This window comes from Schistocerca serialis, chromosome 5 (genome assembly GCF_023864345.2).
Source record: "Schistocerca serialis cubense isolate TAMUIC-IGC-003099 chromosome 5, iqSchSeri2.2, whole genome shotgun sequence".
Classification (NCBI taxonomy): domain Eukaryota; kingdom Metazoa; phylum Arthropoda; class Insecta; order Orthoptera; family Acrididae; genus Schistocerca; species Schistocerca serialis.
This window is the reverse complement of record NC_064642.1, coordinates 453,841,149-453,865,744: the sequence shown is the minus strand read 5'-3', so window position 1 is coordinate 453,865,744 and position 24,596 is coordinate 453,841,149. Positions and strand designations below refer to the sequence as shown.

Below are 24,596 nucleotides of genomic sequence, written 5' to 3'. Positions count from 1 at the left end.
CCCCGTGCACTGCAAGTTTTTACGTTGTCGCTCGACCTCTCCTGTAGGGCTGTGGTCACATCTTCAACAGGCGTCGGAGGAGCTGCTTTGTTCCATCTCCTACATTGCACTTCAGAAGAACCTTTCTATTCGAATTTTCTAATCATGTTCCCCAGACCCATAGCAGACATCGAACCAATGCCTTTGTTCGTACCCTTGCGTGTCCGGAACTTCTGCAGGGCTCCTGGTGCACAGTCACCGTTCTTATGAAACAGCTCTAGCAGCAGCGAGTGGTCCTTCATGAAGACAGTCATGTTCGGCGACTCGGACGAAAACTCAGGAACAGCCGGGTGCCGCGCGTCTGTTGGTGTGGATATTATGATGCTTACAGCGCCGTCTGTTGGTCAAAGTTGCGTTAATTTTATTTATTTATTTTGTACCATGACGTTTCCGTCGCCGTCAATAATGTGCTGTTCAAATTTGACGTCATTCTGAGCAGTGGTTCACTTTCTACAGAGTTTTGAGACTGGAACTTTAATTATGGACACCCTGTATATCTCTGTATGGGGCCCTACGCTGCATACACGGATCTGCAGGAAACATAATTTGTGTGTGTTTGAACTCAAACGTTACAATATTTAGACCTAGGGAGACGGGGACTTCTCATGTACATTATACATCTGTACTGCTCAACCCACTGTACTGTGTGCGGTGGACTGCAGATAGTGTACCAGAATTTTGTTTCGCTTTCGAATGATTCGCAGGAAGAAGGGATATTGGCACACAACTGTATTAACCCTAATTTCTCTGATGTTCTCCTCGTTATTCGAGTGACCCCCGCCGATTTCAGTGTAGAGAAACTAACGACCAGGTAGACAATGAACAATAGACTTAATATTAATAGCACAGTCTCACAATCCATCTTGGTTCACAGATATGAGCTGGCTTACTAAACACTTCTGGCTGTTAAGCCAAAGTTTAACTGAACGGCTTGAAAGGCTAAGTCAAACTGTATGATAGTCAAAGTCTTACTGAACAGGCGGTGAGACAACTGTCTGTAAACCAAATCAATGGAATGAGCAGAGATACCGAGGCCCAGGATGCTCGAGCGGGAAGAGGCCGAATCTTCGCATGGCTGCGATGAAAACTCCTGGCGGCTCCACGTTGCTTCGAAAGGCGGCGATCCCAGGTGGGGCGGGAGGCTGGCTGCAACTGCCAGATATCAACCGGACAGCGAAGTACGGTGGGCAGATGAAATCCTAGTGAACCGTTTGCGGCAACGTGACTGGCGGAGGCAAATAGGTCCTGGCTAGCTGCGGCTCCTAGGTGCGATACCACTGCCGTCTGTCGGCGAGGCAAGAGCCCGGAGTCGCAGCGGTAGTGACCGTAGCTCTCTGTAGCATGGTTTGTTATTGTTATTGCCGTACTGACAAACTTTTGTTTTGCTTGCGCTTCGTGGCCCCTGCGCTCTCCGGCGTAGGCAACTCGTGGCGCAGTACTGCCATGTTGGTGGGCTATGTGCTACGAGTAAGCAGCTATCATTATACACTGAAGCGCCAAAGAAATTGGTATAGGCATGCGTATTCAAATACAAAGATATGTAAACAGGCAGAGTACGGCGCAGCGGTCGGGAAAGCTTGTATGACAAAAAGTGTCTGGCGCAGTTGTTAGATCGTTTACTGCTGCTACAATGGCAGGTTACCAAGATTTAGGTGAGTTCGAACGTGGTGTTATAGTCGATGCACGAGCAATAGCAAACACCATCTCCGAGCTAGCAATGAGGTGGGGCTGTTCCCGTACGACCATTTCTCGAGTGTACCGTGAATATCAGGAATCCGGTAAAACATCAACTCTCCGACGTCGCTGCGGCCGGAAAAAAATCCTCCAAGAACAGGACCAACGACAACTGAAGAGAATCGTTTGACGTGACAGAAGTGCAACGCTTCCACAAATTGCTGCAGATTTCAATGCTGCTCATAAACAAGTGCCAGCGTGCGAATCATTCAACGAAACATCATTGATATAGGCTTTCGGAGCCGAAGGCCCACTCGTGTACCCTTGATGACCATATGACACGAAGCTTTATGCCTCGCCTGGGTCCGTCAACACCGATATTAGACTGTTGATGACTAAAAACATGTTGCCTGGTTGGACGAGTCTCATTTCAAGTTGTGTCTAGTGGTTGAACGTGTACGGGTATGAAGACAACCTCATGAATCCATGGACCCTGCATGTTGTCAGGGGACTGTTCAAGCTGGTGAAAACTTTGTAATGGTGTGGAGCGTGTGCAGTTCGAGCGATATGAGAGCCCTGATACGTCTAGATACGACTCTGACAGGTGACACGAACGTAAGCAACCTGTCTGATCATCTGCATCCACTCAAGTCCATTGTGCAATCCGACGGACTTGGACAATTCCAGCAGGACACTGTGACGCCCCACGCGCCAAGAATTGTTACAGAGTGGCTGCAGGAACACTCTTCTGAGTTTAAACCCTTCCGCTGCCACCAAACTCCCCAAACGTGAACATTACTGAGCATATCTGTGATGCCTTGCAACCTGCTGTTCAGAAGAGATCTCCACCGCTCGTTCTCTTATGGATTTATGGACAGGCCAGCATGATTCATGGTGTGAGTTCCCTGCAGCACTACTTCAGACATTAGTCGAGTCCATGCTACGTCGTGTTGCGGTACCTCTGCGTGCTCGCGGGGACCCCTACACAAAATAAAGCAGGTGTACCAATTTCTGCGGCTCTTCAGTGTAAGAAATGTATGTCGCAAGGGGTACCGTAAACCTTGTATACTTCGACCAATTTCCAGATTAAAACTATCATTAATGTTTTTTAACTTCTGCGATTTTATGTTAGTTAACATAGGGGCTTTTATGAAAGTTTTTCATGCCAATTACTACAACTTTATACATAGCTGTGTGCAGCAACCGTGAAAATATTTTTTTATAGTAAAGAGAGGCCACTGGTTGCAATGGATTTTATGGTCGAATTGACCATGGTTTCGACTCCTAAACTAAGGGAGTCTTCATCAGAATTTATATTACCTAAATGAGGGGGGATACAAAGTTAGTCATTAATAAGAAAAATACAAGACAATAATAATTAATATTCGTATATAAAGATGTACTAACATACATAAAAAGTTCAGCATAACAGCTCTCGTCATACAATTTCAACACCAAAAAGGCCACGTCACATAATAAAACATCCTACGTAAAAGTTTTTCTGTGATTTCTAGTTAAAAATTAAAGATTGCCGCTAAGGGTTGCTTGTGTATATTGAAACAGGTGGCATCAGACTGGGTGGCGCGTGCGCCGGCTGTAGTACGATGTGGACATGAGGTGTCACGCCATCTAGTGATGATAATTGGTAACATCTGCTTTACGTGATTGAAAGGTTACAGCAGTTTGTATAGCAGATGTGTCTACAACTTTTTAACATTTTATAGTATGAAGACATTATAATCTAAAAGCAGTAAGAAATTATGAAAATTTTTTTTCAGCAATTTGTTACACTAAAATACAGTAAGAGATTAAACTGCAATAAGAATATGGGGAGGAATACAACATTTCAGAAAAAAACACGAGGAAAAATTGACATAGATGAAAAATATATTTTAAGGAGCCTTCAGTAAAGGTTTTAAGCCATTGAAAAAATTATTGTTACGTAACTGTATCTGTTCATTAAGAATAAGGTTATCATTGAGAGAGAACTGTTTGAATATTTCCATTTCCTCTAGAACATCAAGTCTACGACCTTTTTTCTCTGTGTGCAGAATATTAATTACATTAATTTCCTTAGGTTTGTGGCCTACGATCAGCGAAAGAAGAATTATGAATGTTAGTGGCTTTTTTCCCCTATAGATGCACTTTATATCTGACTGAAAAAGCTCACCCTGTTTGTCCTATATAATATGAAGGACATGTGTCGCAAATGATTTTATATATCTGCTGAATGTAACAAAGGGGAACGTACTGATTTTAAATTGTGAAGGAGATTGGTTTTCAGGTTATTGTTAATGGAGCATGTAACATTGCAGTTATATCTGCTTTTAAGGAGGCGCTGAATTCTGTAAGAGATAGGCCCTAAAAACGGAACGGAATAATATTTCTTTTCTTGCTGTGATGGTGTGGGTGGCGATGGCGGTGCGGGGGGGGGGGGGGGGAGGGGCAGTGAGAGCGCTGTAGGCGAAATACCGCGCGCTGGAGAAGTGCCGTTCTAAACTGAAGCATACACTCGCATAGTTTGTAAATATTAAATCGGGCCCCTACATGCCCACACTTGCATGATGACCATTCGAAAAGATCTACTGTCACCTCTGCTTTCGTTAGTATCTAAAATGAACTTGTACTGGCTTGTTAACTGGTCGTAACTTTCAGAGAACCGTCACGTGGGGTGAACTTTGAGTAAAACCTACACATTTCTGTGGCTGCCATGTCAAAATTTGCTTCTTTTGCCAGAACACAGCGGAGTTTACACTGTCTCAAGTCACTAAAATGTTGTGCAGACACAGTTGCGAGAGAATTCCGAAAAAGTGATTTATTAAGCGAGGGACGGAGCAAAAATAAAGCCAGTTGCTTATGGAAAAGCAAAACCGTGTAATGTCTTCATATATGTTGTTCCAAAACCCATAGCATTTATCGTTTCACCAGCTATAGACGGCCTTTAAAAATTACATTCTTTCACCAAAGAAGTGTGTAGTTATTGGAATAACACGGTAGATAATGAAGTTTTATATAATGACAGCATTGAAAAATTCTCTCCTCTTTGTATGCTATCATTTTGTAAAATATCATTTAGATATCTGAAACCATTTATGAAGTATAAGTAATGTTGTGGATATTTCACACTGTCTTTATTGCTGGCGCGGCGCGACCGCAAATGAGTGTGCGACATCAGGTCAATTTTCTCGATATTGGTCACAGATAGATACCTCTGTCCAAGTCTAAAGAAAAATTCAGTATGTTAGCTACGTTTCATATGCAACAACATATTATGTAATATGCACCAAACCCAAAATCATAGCAACCTCAATTTTTCATTGCACACTTTTCCGAATTTCGCGCAGTGTCTTACTTTTCACGTAAATATCACAGTAACTATAACCATTAACGAAATGATGGGCACATCACCATCATCATCATGAACCTTTCATATAAAGCTATAAGTAAAGCAAAAACGATTAGTTTTTACCGAATAATTTCTGTAAAATTGTTTTAGAAAGATTGAAGGGTGCGCACCGCGATTCTGTCGTCGCTGACCGGCTACAACGTGGAAAACTTTTATCTGCCTCTCCTTCTGAACAAATGAATGAACGATTTGGACGAAAACTGGTCACTGCGCATAGGCCCCCGTATCCTTGCCGAACTACACACGCGGCACGTGGTCAGAAGAACCTTCATCCGTCAGCGCCATCTACCGTGGCATCGATACATTCCAGACACATGTTCATAGGACATTCTTTCCTCCATTTTCTGGCAGGAATACCTCCCTACAGTTTGTCGCTTTTATTAGTGTTCACCCTGTATATGATATAGCTGAAAATACCGATGCCTTTACAGTTAAATGATATGAGGGGAATTTACACAACCAGATTTTAACCAACTTTCTCGTATACAACTACACTACTGGCCATTAAAATTGCTACACCAAGAAGAAATGCAGATGATAAACGGGTATTCATTGGACAAATATATTATACTAGAACTGACAGGTGATTACATTTTCACGAAATGTGGGTGCATAGATCCAGAGAAATCAGTACCCAGAACAACCACCTCTGCCGTAATAACGTTCTTGATACGTCTGGGCATTGAGTCAAACAGAGCTTGGATGGCGTGTGCGGCTACCCATGCAGCTTCAACACGATACCACAGTTCATCAAGAGTAGTGACTGGCGTATTGTGACGAGCCAGTTGCTCGACCACCATTGACCAGACGTTTTCAATTGGTGAGAGATCTGGAGAATGTGCTGGCCAGGGTAGCAGTCGAACATTTTCTGATCCAGAAAGGCACGTACAGGACCTGCAACACGCGGTCGTGCATTATCCTGCTGAAATGTAGGGTTTTGCAGGGATCGAATGAAGGGTACAGCCACGGGTCGTAACACATCTGAAATGTAACGTCCACTGTTCAAAGTGCCGTCAATGCGAACTAGAGGTGGCCGAGACGTGTAACCAATGGCACCCCATACCATCGCGCCGGGTGATACGCCAGTATGGCGATGACGAATACACGCTTCCAATGTGCGTTCACAGCGATGTCGCCAAACACGGACGCGACCATCATGATGCTGTAAACAGAACCTGGATTCATCCGAAAAGATGACGTTTTGCCATTCGTGCACCCAGGTTCGTCATTGAGTACACCATCGCAGGCGCTCCTGTCTGTGATGCAGCGTCAAGGGTAACCGCAGCCATGGTCTCCGAGCTGATAGTCCATGCTGCTGCAAACAACGTCGAACTGTTCGTGCAGATGCTTGTTGTCTTGTAAACGTCCCCATCTGTTGACTCAGGGATCGAGACGTGGCTGCACGATCCGTTACAGCCATGCGGATAAGATGCCCGTCATCTCGACTGCTAGTGATACGAGGCCGCTGGGATCCAGCACGGCGTTCCGTATTACCCTCCTGAACCCACCGATTCCATATAGTCCTAACAGTCATTGGATCTCGACCAACGCGAGCAGCAATGTCGCGATACGATAAACCGCAATCGCGATAGGCTACAATCCGACCTTTATCAAAGTCGGAAACGAGATGGTGCGCATTTCTCCTCCTTACACGAGGCATCACAACAACGTTTCACCAGGCTACGCCGGTCTCTGTTTGTGTATGAGAAATCGGTTGGAAACTTTCCTCACGTCAGCACGTTGTAGCTGTCGCCACCGGCGCCAAGCTTGTGTGAATGCTCTGAAAAGCTAATGATTTGCATATCATAGCGTCTTCTTCCTGTCGGTTAAATTTCACGTCTGTAGCACGTCATCTTAGTGGTGTAGCAATTTTAATGGCCAGTAGTGTATAAGTAACAACAGGCTGGCAACTGCTGCGTAAGAATATCGGTACTGCATGGCGCCATGTAGCGTGCTGAGAGCCAGCAGAGAGCAGTATAACGTTTGGTGTGTGAGTGGTCAAAGTGACCGCGGCGGTCAAACTATACCCGGTCTACCGTGCGATGTTTCATCACTCACAACGGAACTAGGACTCTTGTAATTCTGAGAGTAAAGTTTCCTTTTTTGTACAACGTCTCTCTTGCAGCGTCTGCCACTAGTTTGTTAACAGCTTTTCTTGTTCGAATATTCTCTCTCTCTTCCAGTAGTCCAGCTTGTGGAAGATTCCAAACGACGAATTACAGGAGGCTTTTCTTTTTCACGGCAGCCGAGGTGCTGGACTGGAAGTTCTCGACGCTGGATGGAGACGGTGACGCGCTGCTGTCGCGCGAGGAGAGCGCCTCCCTGCGGCGCCTGATTCGGGGCTCGGTGCGGCCGCGCCGCTGCGCCAAGCAGTTTGCCCGCCTTTGCGACAGGGACCGCGACGGCCGCATCTCGCGCAACGAGTGGCACGCCTGCATAGACCTCGACGTCAGCCGTGAGTACCTGCTCAGCTCACTCTCTCTACCTGCCTTCTCACCTCCTATGCTCCTTCTCACTACACTGCAGGTGTACGAGGGCCAGGCAGAAAGTAAAACATCCCAATGTTTCTTCTGCTTCACTAAGTTGGTAATGTAATCAACTGGTGTACTTCCGCAAACCTTCTAAAGTCAACTCCAGTAAAAGCGTCCCACATAGACAGATGGGAGCACTGTAAAAGTTTAGAAAATGGCCGCCACTGACGTCCCCATAATGCCGAGTTTACTTACATGTGCGTCACGCCACAACTACCCTAAAGTGCAAGTTACCGTTTCCCCACGCCGTAGTTGGAAACGCTGATTACGCGACTTCCAAGATAGTGACACGTAAAGTTCTTCGTAAGGAGAAGTTTGTCACCTGAAGTTCACAGCAAGCTTCGGTGAAAGTATCTTCTTCCTGAATAGGAGTTAATATGGTCGCGCAGCTCTTAGCCCAAGACCTTATTCTGTGGTTGACAAAGAAGAAACGGATACATAAAGGTTAACTACGCGAATAGATATCTCGTAGAAATGTGGAGTCAACAAGTACGCTAATATGAGAGCTGTCTGCAGAGGACGAAAATTTTCATTACTGCAGTACACGTGTCACATTCCGAAGAGCACTATATCGAAAAAAATTGTTTAGTACTTGTATGCTGTCTATAATACGGCGAAGGTATATCGGAAAGTGAGATTTTTGTTGTAACAGCTCTGTTTTGTTTCGAGTTGATCAGGATTCTGGTAAGTCACAGGATTATGATAGGTCACAAATAAGACGGTACGGGACTTGGTTACAAAATTAACCTTCCACTACTGTGTAGAACAGTCATTGCTCAGTGATTGTGCTAATGACAATACTGTTGTGGTTACATGGGATTAATTCGCTAGAGGCACAAATGAAATTTTGTTTCTTCACCGTAATGTTTACACTCACTGGCTGAAGCAAAATATTATTGTACTGAAACAAAAAAATACCTTAACAATATTTAATGACCAACATATATATATGAACCTATTAAAGTCCACAATCCGTTGCAATATTTTTGAATGCGTACGCTACTTCAAACAGTGCTGTATTACTTTGTTACAAATACGTGGGTATATGGAATTGCAGAATGCTAGAATAACACTCCTATTATCATATGGTTTGAGAAAATCTTGACACTTTAGAGTATTTATTCATGTAATTGGACAGTAAGACCACTGTTTCGTCACAGCGTTACTATCGGGGCCAACGAGATATACGGGCCCAGTAACGAACTTGTGACGTCACACTTCGCGAACGCTCGGCTCCATGCAGGGCTCACGGGAAATCAATATTTAATTGAAAATGCACCCACTAAAGTTCTTAATTTTGTCGTATGCATGTCTTTAAAAACGCAGTCAAGAATTATTAAACTCGTCTGAAATACGAGTAGTTACTCGCTCTCCGTCGGAGACGGCTGCTGGTTCTCGTAATACCTGCAGTGTCACGTTCTGTGACGTTTCCGCTACGGGCTGTCTTCCTTGAGAGCCTCTGCTACTATTCACGTGTATAAACAAGCGATTCAAGACATATATAGTCCAATGAACGAGAGCAGAATGGGAGCAAATCCACCTAGCGGCAGTTGCGCAATCTCGTAGGCGATGGTGGAGGAAGCGGCATCGTGTAAGAAAGTTAAACGGCTTTTAACTTTCGTAACTTACGTTTATGTTGACATGAGTGTGCAAGTACGGTGTTCCCTAATGTAAGTTGACTTACACAAGTGGTAGTGGGGCAGGCACTTGAAAGTAATTAAAGCCTGGCTTCAGCCAGCGTTCTGTGATCAAATTCCATACTGCAGAAGGTGAAACGTCCCGCCGCATTCACGAACGGGTGAAACTGGTCGCTACGATGGAAATAAACACCTTTAAGACACCTTACACCAGAAAACAATTTGTCAAACTTTACTAGGTTTGTCAAATATTTGACTATGTACAGCGCTGTTTGGCCCGTTTGTCAAGATAAAGTGTGTTGCACGTGTTAGAGATAGAATTTGATTTGCGGCAGGTTTAGTGAGATGTGTTGTTTCTCCGTGCATGTTTATTAAAGAAGAGTTTTATTACAGTTTTTCTCACTGTATCGTTAGTGCCCACAAGTACGAAAACTATGACCAAGGATAAAAACAAAATACCACTGACAGTCACTAATATGATAGAGGTGTTGCATCTTTTCCAGCTATGTATTACGCAGGAAGAGGTTAAGAAGAAAAGCAATATTCTACGCACAACATACAAACGGGAGGGCAATGAAGTTAAAAATTTGAAACTTTCCGCTTCTTCCTTGGCGATATTTTAATGAACTGTCTTTAAGGGACCATGTAGAAACAAATTATCGCATAATTGTGCCTTCTTTTTTTATGCAATTGCAAAGTATCTCGGTTATTAAAAATTTTATTCTCCATTCCGAGAAAGTTGATATAATCATCAGGTTCCGAGTGATATACTTCCTGTAGCAGATTTTATGGATATATTTGTTTCAACCATTCTCTGAAACAGCATCTTCTTTTCTTTTTGTTCTGTATACACAATACTAAAGTCAGTGCAAGAAACTCTGTTTGCAGTGGCATCTAGTTCCACTAGCATCAAAATACTTCGGGACACGAACAACGTCTGCTTCAAAAGTGGGGTTAAATGGAGAAACTTTGTTGGTACGTGTATGGGCTTGACAAAAATAGAAAAGAGCGAATTTGACAAACCGGTTTGTGGTGCACGGGGGCCTTTACGCTGCGGTAATAGCGGCACCAACGTGCGGTCATTCCGCCGACGACCGACATGGGTCGATCTTTTCAGATCAGTACACCAGTGAGTGCGCGGTCTCGGTGCAACCGATCATAACGCCCGACCATACACATTGTGGACGACGGTCAGCGAAATGCATATCATTCGATCGAGTATGGCTACGATCCCACATTCAAACAAATGATTGTGAGAAACTGTTTTAAAGTTCAGCCCAAGAGCGAAGAAGTTAGTGGCATCTTGGGGATGAGAAATATAATAAGAGACAGGTCTCGAAATCTATGGTCTGAAATCGCTATTTTGTTGTAAACACCAAGTTTCGAATAAATCAGAAGTTGAATAACTTACTGAAAGTTACCTTATATTGAATTACGTACTTTCTGTGTCTAGCCATTTCAGCCTCATGTCAGTACTTTATGATCACGGGATATGCAACACAGTTAACTCTGTATCGGAAATTTTAGGCCTACCTTATACCCTTAAAAAATTGATCGAGAAAGGTCGCTTACGTAAACTTTGGTGCTTAAAGTTATAGTAGTGGATATTTTTTTGTGATAGTTGGGTATTAGCCGCCTATGAATGGTCTTTTTATACCAGTAAGGTGATGTTTCTTATATCCGAGGCGATTTGCAAATGTGGTTTATACGTTTCTGCTGTTTAGTGTTTTATGTGTTCATAGTATCTCATTCTAAAGTTTACCTTTCACACACATGCTGAATGATTATCATTGAAGATTGACATATGCGGGTTTTGATGAATTTATTCGAAGTTGTCAGTGTGTTTGTAATCTTACTTTTCAGTGTTCCCAAGAATACATTCGTAAAATTTGTATGGTATTCCAGTATCTGAGAAGAGTATACAATACTTTCGACGTTCTTTAGAGATATACGAGCTTGAAACCATCAGAAGAATCATAACGGTAACAGTCATGCTTCGACAAACTTTTTACTATTTATTTATTCGTCCGTAGACCATTCGGTACAACAGTAGCGGACATACAATCAGTAATAAGACATATATAAACAATATCAACATGAGAGAAATAGACAAAGATAGGCCAGAAGTCGACCGTGGGCTGATCAAAGGAATCTTCCCAGCAGTCACCTTAGCAGCTTGGTGACACTTGGAAGACGCAGGTTTGGATGGCCAGGCGTGTTACACTTAGCGACAACTAACTATACGCCTATGCTTCGCAAAGGAAGTAAAAAGAAGTGCCTTTGCATACAGTCGCTGTTTGGGGTTCCGGACCTAAATCGGCGAAAATTGAAATATTGAAAGATCACTTTGGCAATAAATCCGTTTTTGCTAGCCAAGAAGTCAAATATAAATAAAACCTATCGAAAGAAGCAGTGATTTCGTTAATTTTTTTATACACAAAGCAAAATCAGTAAATCCGTGTATCACGGCCATCAAAATTCAATGTTAGTTTGTATTAGTAAAGATTAGTTTACGACGTTTAATTCTGTCACTGACAACTTCCGAAAATACTTATGTCCCTGAGTAAAAACATTAGTGCCATCTGTTGGTACTTTTGGTACTATGCCATGATCGTGTCACTTAGGTAAACATCCGAACTACTAAGCTGAGCAGACTCCTAAAATTTTTAATCTCGATACTTTTTTTGTGATCCGATTTAGATGAAATAAAGCTTACCCAAGCTGCAGTCAAGGAGCTTGTGGAAGCGCGATGAAAATCCGTGTAGTACTTTTGGAGAATACTCTGTTTAAACAGACACAGATACGACGGAGTTACATATTTTATTATTAGCATAGACGTGGCCAACCTTGTACTTACGTTACGCACAAATTAACTAGAAGACATGATCTGAGCTACACATAGTATCGGTGCTGTTAATGCCAGTATTGTGCATAGTTACTGATTCTTTAGTGTGATTTAAGAATAGTTGTTAATCAACCGAAACCGGCAATCAGGAAATTATAATTCTGTTTTTTATTGCGATCAAGAGTATCACTTATTAACGTACACTCCTGGAAATTGAAATAAGAACACCGTGAATTCATTGTCCCAGGAAGGGGAAACATTATTGACGCATTCCTGGGGTCAGATACATCACATGATCACACTGACAGAACCACAGGCACACAGACACAGGCAACAGAGCATGCACAATGTCGGCACTAGTACAGTGTATATCCACCTTTCGCAGCAATGCAGGCTGCTATTCTCCCATGGAGACGATCGTAGAGATGCTGGATGTAGTCCTGTGGAACGGCTTGCCATGCCATTTCCACCTGGCGCCTCAGTTGGACCAGCGTTCGTGCTGGACGTGCAGACCGCGTGAGACGACGCTTCATCCAGTCTCAAACATGCTCAATGGAGGACAGATCCGGAGATCTTGCTGGCCAGGGTAGTTGACTTACACCTTCTAGAGCACGTTGGGTGGCACGGGATACATGCGGACGTGCATTGTCCTGTTGGAACAGCAAGTTCCCTTGCCGGCCTAGGAATGGTAGAACGATGGGTTCGATGACGGTTTGGATGTACCGTGGACTATTCAGTGTCCCCTCGACGATCACCAGTGGTGTACGGCCAGTGTAGGAGATCGCTCCCCACACCATGACGCCGGGTGTTGGCCCTGTGTGCCTCGGTCGTATGCAGTCCTGATTGTGGCGCTCACCTGCACGGCGCCAAACACGCATACGACCATCATTGGCACCAAGGCAGAAGCGACTCTCATCGCTGAAGACGACACGTCTCCATTCGTCCCTCCATTCACGCCTGTCGCGACACCACTGGAGGCGGGCTGCACGATGTTGGGACGTGAGCGGAAGACGGCCTAACGGTGTGCGGGACCGTAGCCCAGCTTCATGGAGACGGTTGCGAATGGTCCTCGCCGATACCACAGGAGCAACAGTGTCCCTAATTTGCTGGGAAGTGGCGGTGCGGTCTCCTACGGCACTGCGTAGGATCCTACGGTCTTGGCGTGCATCCGTGCGTCGCTGCGGTCCGGTCCCAGGTCGACGGGCACGTGCACCTTCCGCCGACCACTGGCGACAACATCGATGTACTGTGGAGACCTCACGCCCCACGTGTTGAGCAATTCGGCGGTACGTCCACCCGGCCTCCCGCATGCCCACTATACGCCCTCGCTCAAAGTCCGTCAACTGCACATACGGTTCACGTCCACGCTGTCGCGGCATGCTACCAGTGTTAAAGACTGCGATGGAGCTCCGTATGCCACGGCAAACTGGCTGACACTGACGGCGGCGGTGCACAAATGCTGCGCAGCTAGCGCCATTCGACGGCCAACACCGCGGTTCCTGGTGTGTCCGCTGTGCCGTGCGTGTGATCATTGCTTGTACAGCCCTCTCGCAGTGTCCGGAGCAAGTATGGTGGGTCTGACACACCGGTGTCAATGTGTTCTTTTTTCCATTTCCAGGAGTGTATAATACATACCGCTGCATCTCCTTCACGCGACGATGTCAAGTCTTACAAATGATGTATCTAGCATTTAGTTTTCTCGTAAAATGAAGATGATAAAATTGGAGGCACTATTTTCTGGTTGACGCTCGTATCTCTCGCATCGTACACGATGCTGAACGCTGTCATTGTGTAAATACGTAGGCTTCCACTACCGCTCTCAGATGAATTGAAATTCTTCTGGGCGTACTGCCGTTTCAGTACACGAAAAACTCGATAAAGCTATCCTCAGATTGAAGCCTGGTTTGAACACCATGGAGCCATAGTAACCATATCTACTTTGAGGGAATACGTACTTCATCTATCCAACCAAAGGCTGGCCTATAACATGGCAGTTTTCTTATTACCAAATCATCTTACACAGGTGAAAGAAATGATAAACGACAAAAAAATAAGACCGGCTGGAGGTCGAAACCAGACGACTGGATTTGAAGTCTAGCACCTACTGACAAGTCTTAGGTGTTACAGAACCACACCAGAAAAAACGAGAATGAGGCACGTCTGGGCCGTGTTGCCGTGGTCTTGCTACGCGTGTAATGTGGGTACTTCATCGAATTGCTTCTCTTCCGATGTCACAAGATGTAGATGCTACAAGGTTTTACTGGCCCTAAAACAACCCCAGCAGAAGAGAGGAACTGCGGATTCCACAGCTTGCTGATGATTCTGAGCCCACAGCGAATAGGCGAGAAGCTTCCGGCGGCTGTCGACTAGCTCCTGGACGTTTCTATCCTTTATCATTCGTTACCTCCGTGTTGCGACTACACAGGTCAGAGGGAGATCTCAAACTTTGCTGCTGTCTTTAACACTGCCCTACCACTCTCGCTTATATATTCTTAATATTTCATTTTTCTGCCTGCCCCCTCCAATTACACTTGCAACGTTTTGCAACATCTTATGAAAACGGCAGAAAGCCTGTTCAAACAATATTTTGTTTTTATAAAAATTATAAGCTACAATGACTAACTCTGTAAATTATTTGTACTGTTGTTCCTGTTGTTATTCCTGTTCTACATCTACATCTACATTTATACTCCGCAAGCCACCCAACGGTGTGTGGCGGAGGACACTTTACGTGCCACTGTCATTACCTCCCTTTCCTGTTCCAGTCGCGTATGGTTCGCGGGAAGAAAGACTGTCTGAAAGCCTCCGTGCGCGCTCTAATCTCTCTCATTTTACATTCGTGATCTCCTCGGGAGGTATAAGTAGGGGGAAGCAATATATTCGATACCTCATCCAGAACCGCACCCTCTCGAAACCTGGCGAGCAAGCTACACCGCGATGCAGAGCGCCTCTCTTGCAGAGTCTGCCACTTGAGTTTGTTAAACATCTCCGTAACGCTATCACGGTTACCAAATAACCCTGTGACGAAACGCGCCGCTCTTCTTTGGATCTTCTCTATCTCCTCCGTCAGACCGATCTGGTACGGATCCCACACTGATGAGCAATACTCAAGTATAGGTCGAACGAGTGTTTTGTAAGCCACCTCCTTTGTTGATGGACTACATTTTCTAAGCACTCTCCCAATGAATCTCAACCTGGTACCCGCCTTACCGGCAATTAATTTTATATGATCATTCCACTTCAAATCGTTCCGCACGCATACTGCCAGATATTTTACAGAAGTAACTGCTACCAGTGTTTGTTCCGCTATCATATAATCATACAATAAAGGATCCTTCTTTCTATGTATTCGCAATACATTACATTTGTCTATGTTAAGGGTCAGTTGCCACTCCCTGCACCAAGTGCCTATTCGCTGCAGATCTTCCTGCATTTCGCTACAATTTTCTAATGCTGCAACTTCTCTGTATACTACAGCATCATCCGCGAAAAGCCGCATGGAACTTCCGACACTATCTACTAGGTCATTTATATATATTGTGAAAAGCAATGGTCCCATAACACTCCCCTGTGGCACGCCAGAGGTTACTTTAACGTCTGTAGACGTCTCTCCATTGATAACAACATGCTGTGTTCTGTTTGCTAAAAACTCTTCAATCCAGCCACACACCTGGTCTGATATTCCGTAGGCTCTTACTTTGTTTATCAGGCGACAGTGCGGAACTGTATCGAACGCCTTCCGGAAGTCAAGAAAAATAGCATCTACCTGGGAGCCTGTATCTAATATTTTCTGGGTCTCATGAACAAATAAAGCGAGTTGGGTCTCACACGATCGCTGTTTCCGGAATCCATGTTGATTCCTACATAGTAGATTCTGGGTTTCCAAAAACGACATGATACTCGAGCAAAAAACATGTTCTAAAATTCTACAACAGATCGACGTCAGTTTTGCGCATCTGCTCGACGACCCTTCTTGAAGACTGAGACTATCTGTGCTCTTTTCCAATCATTTGGAACCCTCCGTTCCTCTAGAGACTTGCGGTACACGGCTGTTAGAAGGGGGGCAAGTTCTTTCTCGTACTCTGTGTAGAATCGAATTGGTATCCCGTCAGGTCCAGTGGACTTTCCTCTATTGAGTGATTCCAGTTGCTTTTCTATTCCTTGGACACTTATTTCGATGTCAGCCATTTTTTCCTTTGTGCGAGGATTTAGAGAAGGAACTGCAGTGCGGTCTTCCTCTGTGAAACAGCTTTGTTATTGTTATTGTTGTTCATGTTGGTCTTGTTCCTGTTTCGGTCTCAAAACTACGATTAGTATGATGTAATTCTTGCCTCGTACGACTTAATTCTGCAAGAGGAATTTGTTCAGGCATCCACCTCAGTGCCTGCTCAGAGCTGTACGCAGCAACCAGTTGCAGCCTGTCGTATGGTATTGATGGTAACCAATGCGTCGGGATGCGGTAGAAATTATTATTGTTAGTTTGCTTCACAGTTTGTCGCCTCTTTATTCGTGTGTGCCGCAGCGGCCTCCCAAGTACTAGAGCTTCCCGGAACTTTATACGTAGATTGCGTCAATCACGATGATAATCCTCTAGCGCCGATTTGTAGTGCTGCACCAATTGATCCACAGTATTCGCGTTCTGCTGTGAAGATGCTAACAAGCCTTCGTCTCCCTCATATAGTCGGCACTGCGCTCAATATATCTTGTGCACATCTGCAGTATTGGTAACTTTTACTGCATTCTTGGTGGACACTGTCAAATCAGTGATCATGGCGCCACGCCTGAAATTGGTACAAGCTGACTCTGCAGGTAGATCTAGCGTTACATTCCCGCAACTTCCAGCACGGTAACGCCACCCAAGATAATTACAGCCGATTCACTGTGGCTTGGTAATTGCCACGCTGCTTTCAAATGTACGAATATTCTCCCATATATTACCTTCCTGTGCCCCACAACAGACCAATGATATTTTAAGGCCAAAGAAAACTTAAAATATTGTCATTGTTAGTCGTATAACACAGAGAAGCAATATATTGAAATACCAAACGTGCGTCTTCAGAATGACCTCTGAAACACCGACGAAACATCGCTTATTTAAGCATTTTTAAGTACTCTATACGGTCACGCAGCAGAGCCGATAGAGAAAAAGAAAACAAGTGATTTTTATCTTTTGGGACTTTTATCCCTCCATTTGACTACCTTTGTACCGTCAACTGTCTATCATAACATGGTAAAATTTATAAAAGTCGGTAGTACAAACAGCGAACAGGTCACCAAAAAAGCTCTTGCGCTGTTGAAAACAGATGCTTTTAAAGGAAACCTCATACTCGGACAAACACGAAACGATTGGATGATAAGTAGTATTGCTCCTTACTAATTACGTTGAACACTTTGCTACCCCCCGACCCTGTAAAAATATTTTGTGATGTTCTTTCATTTCAAAACAACAGCTGTAACGTTGATGGATTTCATATGCTATCCAGATAATTTGTCTCCCAGAATCAGTACACCTTCATGTTCTATGTGGCAGTAATGTTTTATGGCCCTTGCTCCTGAGAGCATTGCCTTGCCCATTGTGTAGCATTACTGACTCTGCACACAAAGACCAGTGTGAAGTCTCTCCCATAATTGTAGTGGCGTTCATGCGATCTCACACCTTTCCGTTATACTAACGTATCATAGTCTAATGAGTAAGGAGGCTTTGCGATATTTTATAGAAGACTATTGTATCATTTTTAGCGAGTGACACGGTAATAGAAATATTCTGTCATACACCTTTTTTCCTACAGCATATGCCCTCCCACTGTGACAGGGTCCGTTAAATAATAATTCGCCCATCGACGACTTTCCAGTAATTTAAATTTAAATCCGTAATCAGATGCTCTTCCTATCATAGAAATCGGTGCAAAGTTTTGCTCTCAACAGCTGTATATGTAATCTGTACGCATTCTTATGTTGCCCAACCCAGATGTATTCACTTCAAATACTGGTTGTGAAAACGTCTCATTGCGAGGATTTGACAGGCAAGAACATGAGAGGTGCGGGAGTGAAAGAGCGTCAACAGATTTTGCATGAATGTCCTGGATTAAATTCAAAAGCCTCGCACAATATTTCATTGAGTAAGGGAATGTGCAACTGTTGATGCTGATTCGTCTATCAAATGAGGACGTTGAGCTCGGCGACCCCTTTGATGCTATTCGAGAGGAGTAGAGTACGTGCCAGCATAAAGTTTCAACCACTCGCTCTCTTTCATGTGCAGCATAAACACAACAGTACACTACATATGCACTCTTCAGCGTCAGCTACACGAAAAGTTTCCAGTTGAGAAACACGACACACAAGCATTCCAAATGACATTACCTCAGTTCGTGAATTACACAAGTAAAATTGGTCTGCAAATCGTGTAAACTTTGTTCTGCGTGTAATCATATTTCAACTGTGCGTCTTGTGTATCTAAGAAGAAGAAGAAGAAGAAGAAGAAGGAGGAGGAGGAGGAGGAGGAGGAGGAGGGACACCGTCCAGCACTTACTTAGGCTAGTGTGGAAAACTGCCTAAATACAATAGATTGGCTGGCCGGTGCTCGAGGTATATGGTAATTATCACAACGAATACTGCGTTGCATGAGTACACCATTGAATCTAAAGGAGTGTGTCACGTATGTAAATGTGGAACAGTGAGCTCCAATACACAGGATAATAAACAGCTACTTCGTTGAAATTACAGTAGAAATAAATTTAATAAGGGTGAAAGTACGAATTATTACGCCAATTGAAGATGGATGATAATTGAAACCCTCAGCTGCCGACAGGTGTTGTTGATATCCTTAGATGGGGACAGCTGAAAATGTGTGCTCCGACCGGGACCCGAATCGGGATCTCTTGTTTAGATGGCAGACGCTCTTATCCATCTGAGTCACCGAGTACACAGATGAATAGCGCACTGCAGGAACTTACCCCTTGCACGGTCAACAACGGTATCTGTTCTTTCGAGAACAGTTACTATCTTCGTATATAACTGAAGAGGGATTAAAATTCGAAACGAGTCTTGGCATAAATAAAGTTATGGGAAAAGAGCTATATTTATACAAGAAACATCTGAAAAGTTCTTGATTTACTTACGCTGTGTGGTCTGCCTCCCTTTGATGCATAATACTGGATTGGACGTTCACTCTAGCTGAACTTGCCTGCTTGCGCAAGTTCGGCAAATGTACGATCCTGACTAAAGTTTGCTTGTTATCTGTCGCTGCTAGCTGAACGTAAACAGGTCAAACAAGTATTTCTACAATAGAAATTCTAAGGGTGGCAAGTCTGACTAATCCCTCAAGGATAACAGTAGTAGATAAAACAGTTACGTAACTTTTGATGAAAAAGGCAATAAATAGAAAAGGGGTCTTACAAAGTATGTGCACACGACGTCAAATTAAAAGTAACTTATACGTAATAAATACATATCGAGACGAGTACCTCTCTTCGCCGGTCCGTTGTCCGACATCAGTTCAGTTCGGTGTCTTTATGAGCGCGCGCGCGCCCCCCCCCCCCCCCCCCCCCCCCCACACACACACACACTGACAGAACCCTCTCTCATCTTCACAAAACTTTCATTATTGGGTGTCGTCTTACAACAGTAGTTTTTTAGAGTTTTATCCCTCGAGATTTCGAGATCTAATATCGGATATTTTATTAGTTTATCACCTTTCATGCGATGAATTTGATCGATAGCATCCCATATATTGCCTCGATTTTATCTGTTATATGTAACATTTCGGAATAGAACGATTCTACTTCTTACTTTGGTAGAACATTCCATATAAATGTTATCGCTACCGCTAAAAATTTTGCGATGATTTTCATGTTGCTTGCTGTGCAGTCTACTTTAAATATAATCGAAGAGCGTATTGACACTTGAAAGCTACCTAACTGACAAACAATAAAATTCCCGCCTGATGCTATACTACTGTTTACTACCTTGTATTTTAATGTACGGAAACACATTTTGTTGGGGAAGGGGGGGGGGGGGAGGAGGAGGGGGAGGAATCATACGGCCCGCGACGAATTCTGCTCCCGTGCCAATCTCTTCATCTCAAAGAAGCAATTGCACCCTACGTCCTCAATTATTTGTTGCATGCATTTCAGGCTCTGTCTTCGTCTATAATTTTTACCCTCTACAGTTCCCACTAGTACCATCTAGTACCAAGGTAGTTATTCCCTGAGGCCTTAACACATGTTCTACAATCCTGTCCATCCTTCTTGTCAGTGTTTTCCGTATATTCCTTTCCTCGCTGATTGTCCGGAGAATCTCCTCATTCTTTACCTTATCAGTGCACCTCATCTCCAATATTATTCTATAGCACCATATTTCAGACGCTTCGATTCTCTCCTGTTTCGGTTTTCCCACAGTCCACTATCACTACAATACAATGCTGTGCTCCAAACGTTCATTCTCAGAAATTTCTCAGACTAAGCCCAGTGTCCGACACTAGGAGAGTTCTTGACAATGTCCTCATTGCGTACTCTAATCTGCTTTTTACGTCCTCCTTGTTTCGTCTGTCATGTATTACTTGGCTTTCGAGGTAGCAGAATTCCTTAAATACCTTTACTTTGCGGTCCCGCAATTATAAGTTTATCACTAATTTCTTTTCTGCTGCTTTCTTCTTCGCATTCAACGCGTCATGTAATTCTTCTTCACTTTCACTGAAAATAGCAATATCATTAAGGAATATTATCAACGATACCCTTTCACCCTGAACTTCAATCTACTTCTTGAACATTTATTTTATTTCTGTAATTGCTTCTTCCTCGTATAGATTGAAAGGTAGGGGAGAAAGACTACACCCCTGTCTTACACCCATTTTAATCCGAGCACTTCGTTGTTCGTCTTATATTATTATTATTCCCTCTTGCTTCTTCTCAAGGTTATCGGTCGAGTGATTGTGTGGTATCATGATGCAACATTTCGGCAGCTTTCTTACTGTTTGTCTGATGAGGATGCTACTCTTACACTGATAAACGACTCGAGAATATTTCCTATCACTCATGTTTGACTGGTCAAGCATTATGCTTTGTTTCCTTTACGTAAACATGAGTAAACATAAGCCATTTTGTCGGCCGTGGTGGACGAGCGATTCTAGGCGCTTCAGTCCGGAACTGCTCAACCGTTACGGCCGCAGGTTCGAATCCTGCCTCGGGCATGGGTGTGTGTGATGTCCTTAGGTTAGTTAGGTTTAAGTAGTTCTAAGTTCTAGGGGACTGATGACCTAAGATGTTAAGTCCCATAGTGCTCAGAGCCATTTGAACCATTTTATTTCTTTATTCAGACAGCTATGCTTATTGTTCTCTAAATGTTGTTTTCGACTTTACGAGACTCCATTTTCAACCGTAAGAATGCGACAATCTAGGTAAAGAACATTAGCAAGTATATCACCTGCACATGAGCAAACTGCTCATCAGTCCACCAGCTGAAACTGAAATAGCGTATGCTCAGATGATATATCGGGTGTTTGAATTAATTCTCGCTGTTGACAACGAGAGGGCAGTATTTGTATTAGTGCAGCGTAGTGGACAGCAACATGAAGTCTCATTAACAGTAGAAACATTAGGCTTTCAGATTTGTGTGTGACTCTAGGGTACAGTGAAAGGAACATTCCTATTTAGTGCTTGAATTTGTCAGGTTCTGCATCTACAGCATTTGCGGATTATGTTATTCTTTCATGCCAAGAAATGTGGTGCGGAAAGTCATCGTTTGCAAGTGGAAGTGTGTAAACAACATGTTTTGTTGGAAACAACAAGCAGAGATTAGTTTCGACGATTCAAAGACAATGATCCTGAGGTGAGAGACAATGTGTCCTGTCAGCGTGATATCAGCTGCTACAACCGGATCAAATGGTGAATGCTGGACACTGCAAAGCACAATTAATCAGAAGCGTGCACTTAGACAAAGGCTGCAACATGCTCAGTGATATGACAGTCATTCTGCTTCATGACAATACCACACCACATATTTCAAATAGTGAAGGAAATCTTGTAAGAGCCTTCGATGGGTTGTCTTACCTCACCCGACACCTTTACCAGACATCACCCCTTCCCCCCCCCCCCCCCCCCCCCAGGGGTCCACAACTCTTTTGTGGATTTGTGCGTAGCGAGCACGGGACCCCGAGCTAATGTGGCCCTCCTTTCTTTCCGGGCTGCATACCCTCCCTTTCCGCATCCTTCCCCATCCCCCATCTTCGCCCCCCCCCCTCCCCCTGGCTCTTTCCTTCCCTTTCTCCCCCTCTGGGAGTATGGTTTGTGCCTACTTCCGGACACGGACGCTCGAAACTGTTACAAATTCCTTGCTTTCTACACTTGCAAGTCTTCGTCCTTCCTCTGTCCTTCCCTTTTCCTTCCCTCTTCTCTTTGCCCTTCTCTCTGCTGTGGCGTTTGAGACCCCTCTTCTTTCCTTTCCCTTTCTCTTTTTTCCTCCCTGTGCGTGTCTGAAGGCCGACCCACCCACTTCCATGCATAGCCGGTGGCGGGGTAACGCGTAATTCCCCGCCCCGGGTAGACAGGTAGGACACGTATGTACTCCCTGGTAACGGCCAGGCCCAGGGAGGGGTGATTACCCGAGCTGATACCTTCCGAAAGTGCCGATTGGTCCCTCCGTCCGTTTGTCGGGAGGTGTGACCTGAGGTGTGAACAATCACCTAAGGCGGGAGTGCCCTCAGAGAGGGCCCCCACAATGGAGGAGCGCGCCATCGGAGACGCCGGAAATCATGGAGGATTCTTCCGCAATGGTTTCCTCACCTTCCACTATGTCTGCTCACAAGCGTAAGTTCACTGAGTCTCAGCCACAGACAGTTCTTCCATCGTTGCCACAGTTCCTTGTTGTTTATCAGTCTAAAGAAGGTCACGACTTCTCCATGGTCAACCCTTTCATTATTCAGAAAGGTGTCAACGTAATTGCAGGTCCTGTAAAGTCTTGTTCCAGATTACGGAATGGCACCCTGTTGTTAGAAACAGTCAGTGCCCTCCAGGCACAAAAATTGCTGCGTACCTCACTACTACACACTTTCCCTGTCCGGGTGGAACCGCACCGTACTTTAAATTCCTCACGTGGAGTCGTTTACACACGCTCCCTCGATGGATTGTCTGACGAAGAAATTCAGCACTACCTGTCTGACCAGGGCGTAACGGCTGTTCATAGGGTTATGAAAAGGGTTGTCATGATCATCATTCCAACCCGCACTGTCTTCTTGACATTTGACAATGTTCAACTCCCATCGAAAATCAAAGCAGGCTATGAGATAATTTCCGTTCGCCCTTACGTCCCAAACCCTACGCGTTGCTATCGGTGTCAGCGGTTCAATCACACCAGCCAGTCCTGTTCCAATCCGGCCAAATGTGTTACGTGTGGCAAGGATGCCCATGAGGGTGCTTGTCCACCTCCATCCCGTCGCTGCATCAACTGTATGGGTGACCACGCTGCTTCCTCTCGTGATTGTCCCGTTTTTAAGGACGAAAAGCTCATCCAGGAAATTAGAGTAAAGGAAAAGATATCGACCTTCGCTGCTCGAAAATTATTCGCCAGTCGACAGCCCACCGTGCCTCAGACAGGAAAATACAGCACTGTCCTTGCTCCTCCTCGGCCAACAAAGGAGGCGGCCACGCAGACTTGCGACCTCACCTTTGGTGCCACGGTCGTCAGTTCGGCCAGCGCAAAGATCGCCCCTTCCACATCACCACTTTCGCCTGCCCACTCTCTGGCTCACCCTTCGTCAAGTTCTGCTAAATCTCGAGCCCAAAAGTCAGACACCAAGACTTCGAAAAAAGAGCATACTCGTGAAGAGTTTTTACGTACCGCAACTTCCCAACCATCGGTTCCTCCTTCCTCTGAACATCATACTTCCAAGAAGGCTACAAAGAAACCCAGTTCCTCTCATTCTCTGCCACGGCGTGTCCCATCTACAGCACCACCTGGCGGAAATCGCCCTCGGCCGTCTTCTGTGTCGCCGAGGCGCACTGCTGGCGGCCGATCAACCGGCCGATCGCTGGTGGCAGGAGCTGCTCCTGACCAACCTATGGATCAGGATCTTCTGCCTTCAGCTGAATGCCATTCCATGCTGTCGGTCGCAAGCTCTGAGCAATCGTTGAGTTGACAGCGACCTTGGTCCCATTCCTCCATTTTCTGTTCACCCTATGTCCATTATCCACTGGAATATCCGCGGCATTCGAGCCGATCGGGATGAATTGTCGATCCTCTTAAGATCCTACTCGCCGGTCGTCTTCTGTCTTCAGGAAACAAAGCTGTGTCCCCATGACCGCTTTGTTCTCCCTCATTTTCAGTCCGTCCGATATGATCTCCCCTCTGTTGAAGGCACTCCTGCACATGGAGGACTCATGATTCTTCTCCATGAAACTCTCCATTATCACTCAATCCATTTAAACACTTCCTTCCAAGCTGTCGCCGTCCGTCTTTCCCTTTCCGGATAC

At 44.7% G+C, this 24,596-nt stretch overlaps 1 protein-coding gene across 3 annotated transcripts in view; it reads left to right on the top strand.

Moving 5' to 3' along the window:
• Positions 1-24,596, top strand: part of LOC126481346 (SPARC-related modular calcium-binding protein 2) — an 831,237-nt gene that overhangs the window by 628,243 nt on the left and 178,398 nt on the right. For all 3 annotated transcript variants that reach the window (XM_050105041.1, XM_050105040.1, XM_050105039.1), the window contains exon 6: positions 7,365-7,574. In XM_050105041.1, coding sequence (XP_049960998.1) covers positions 7,365-7,574 — 210 coding nt within the window. The remainder of the gene's footprint in view (positions 1-7,364; positions 7,575-24,596) is intronic.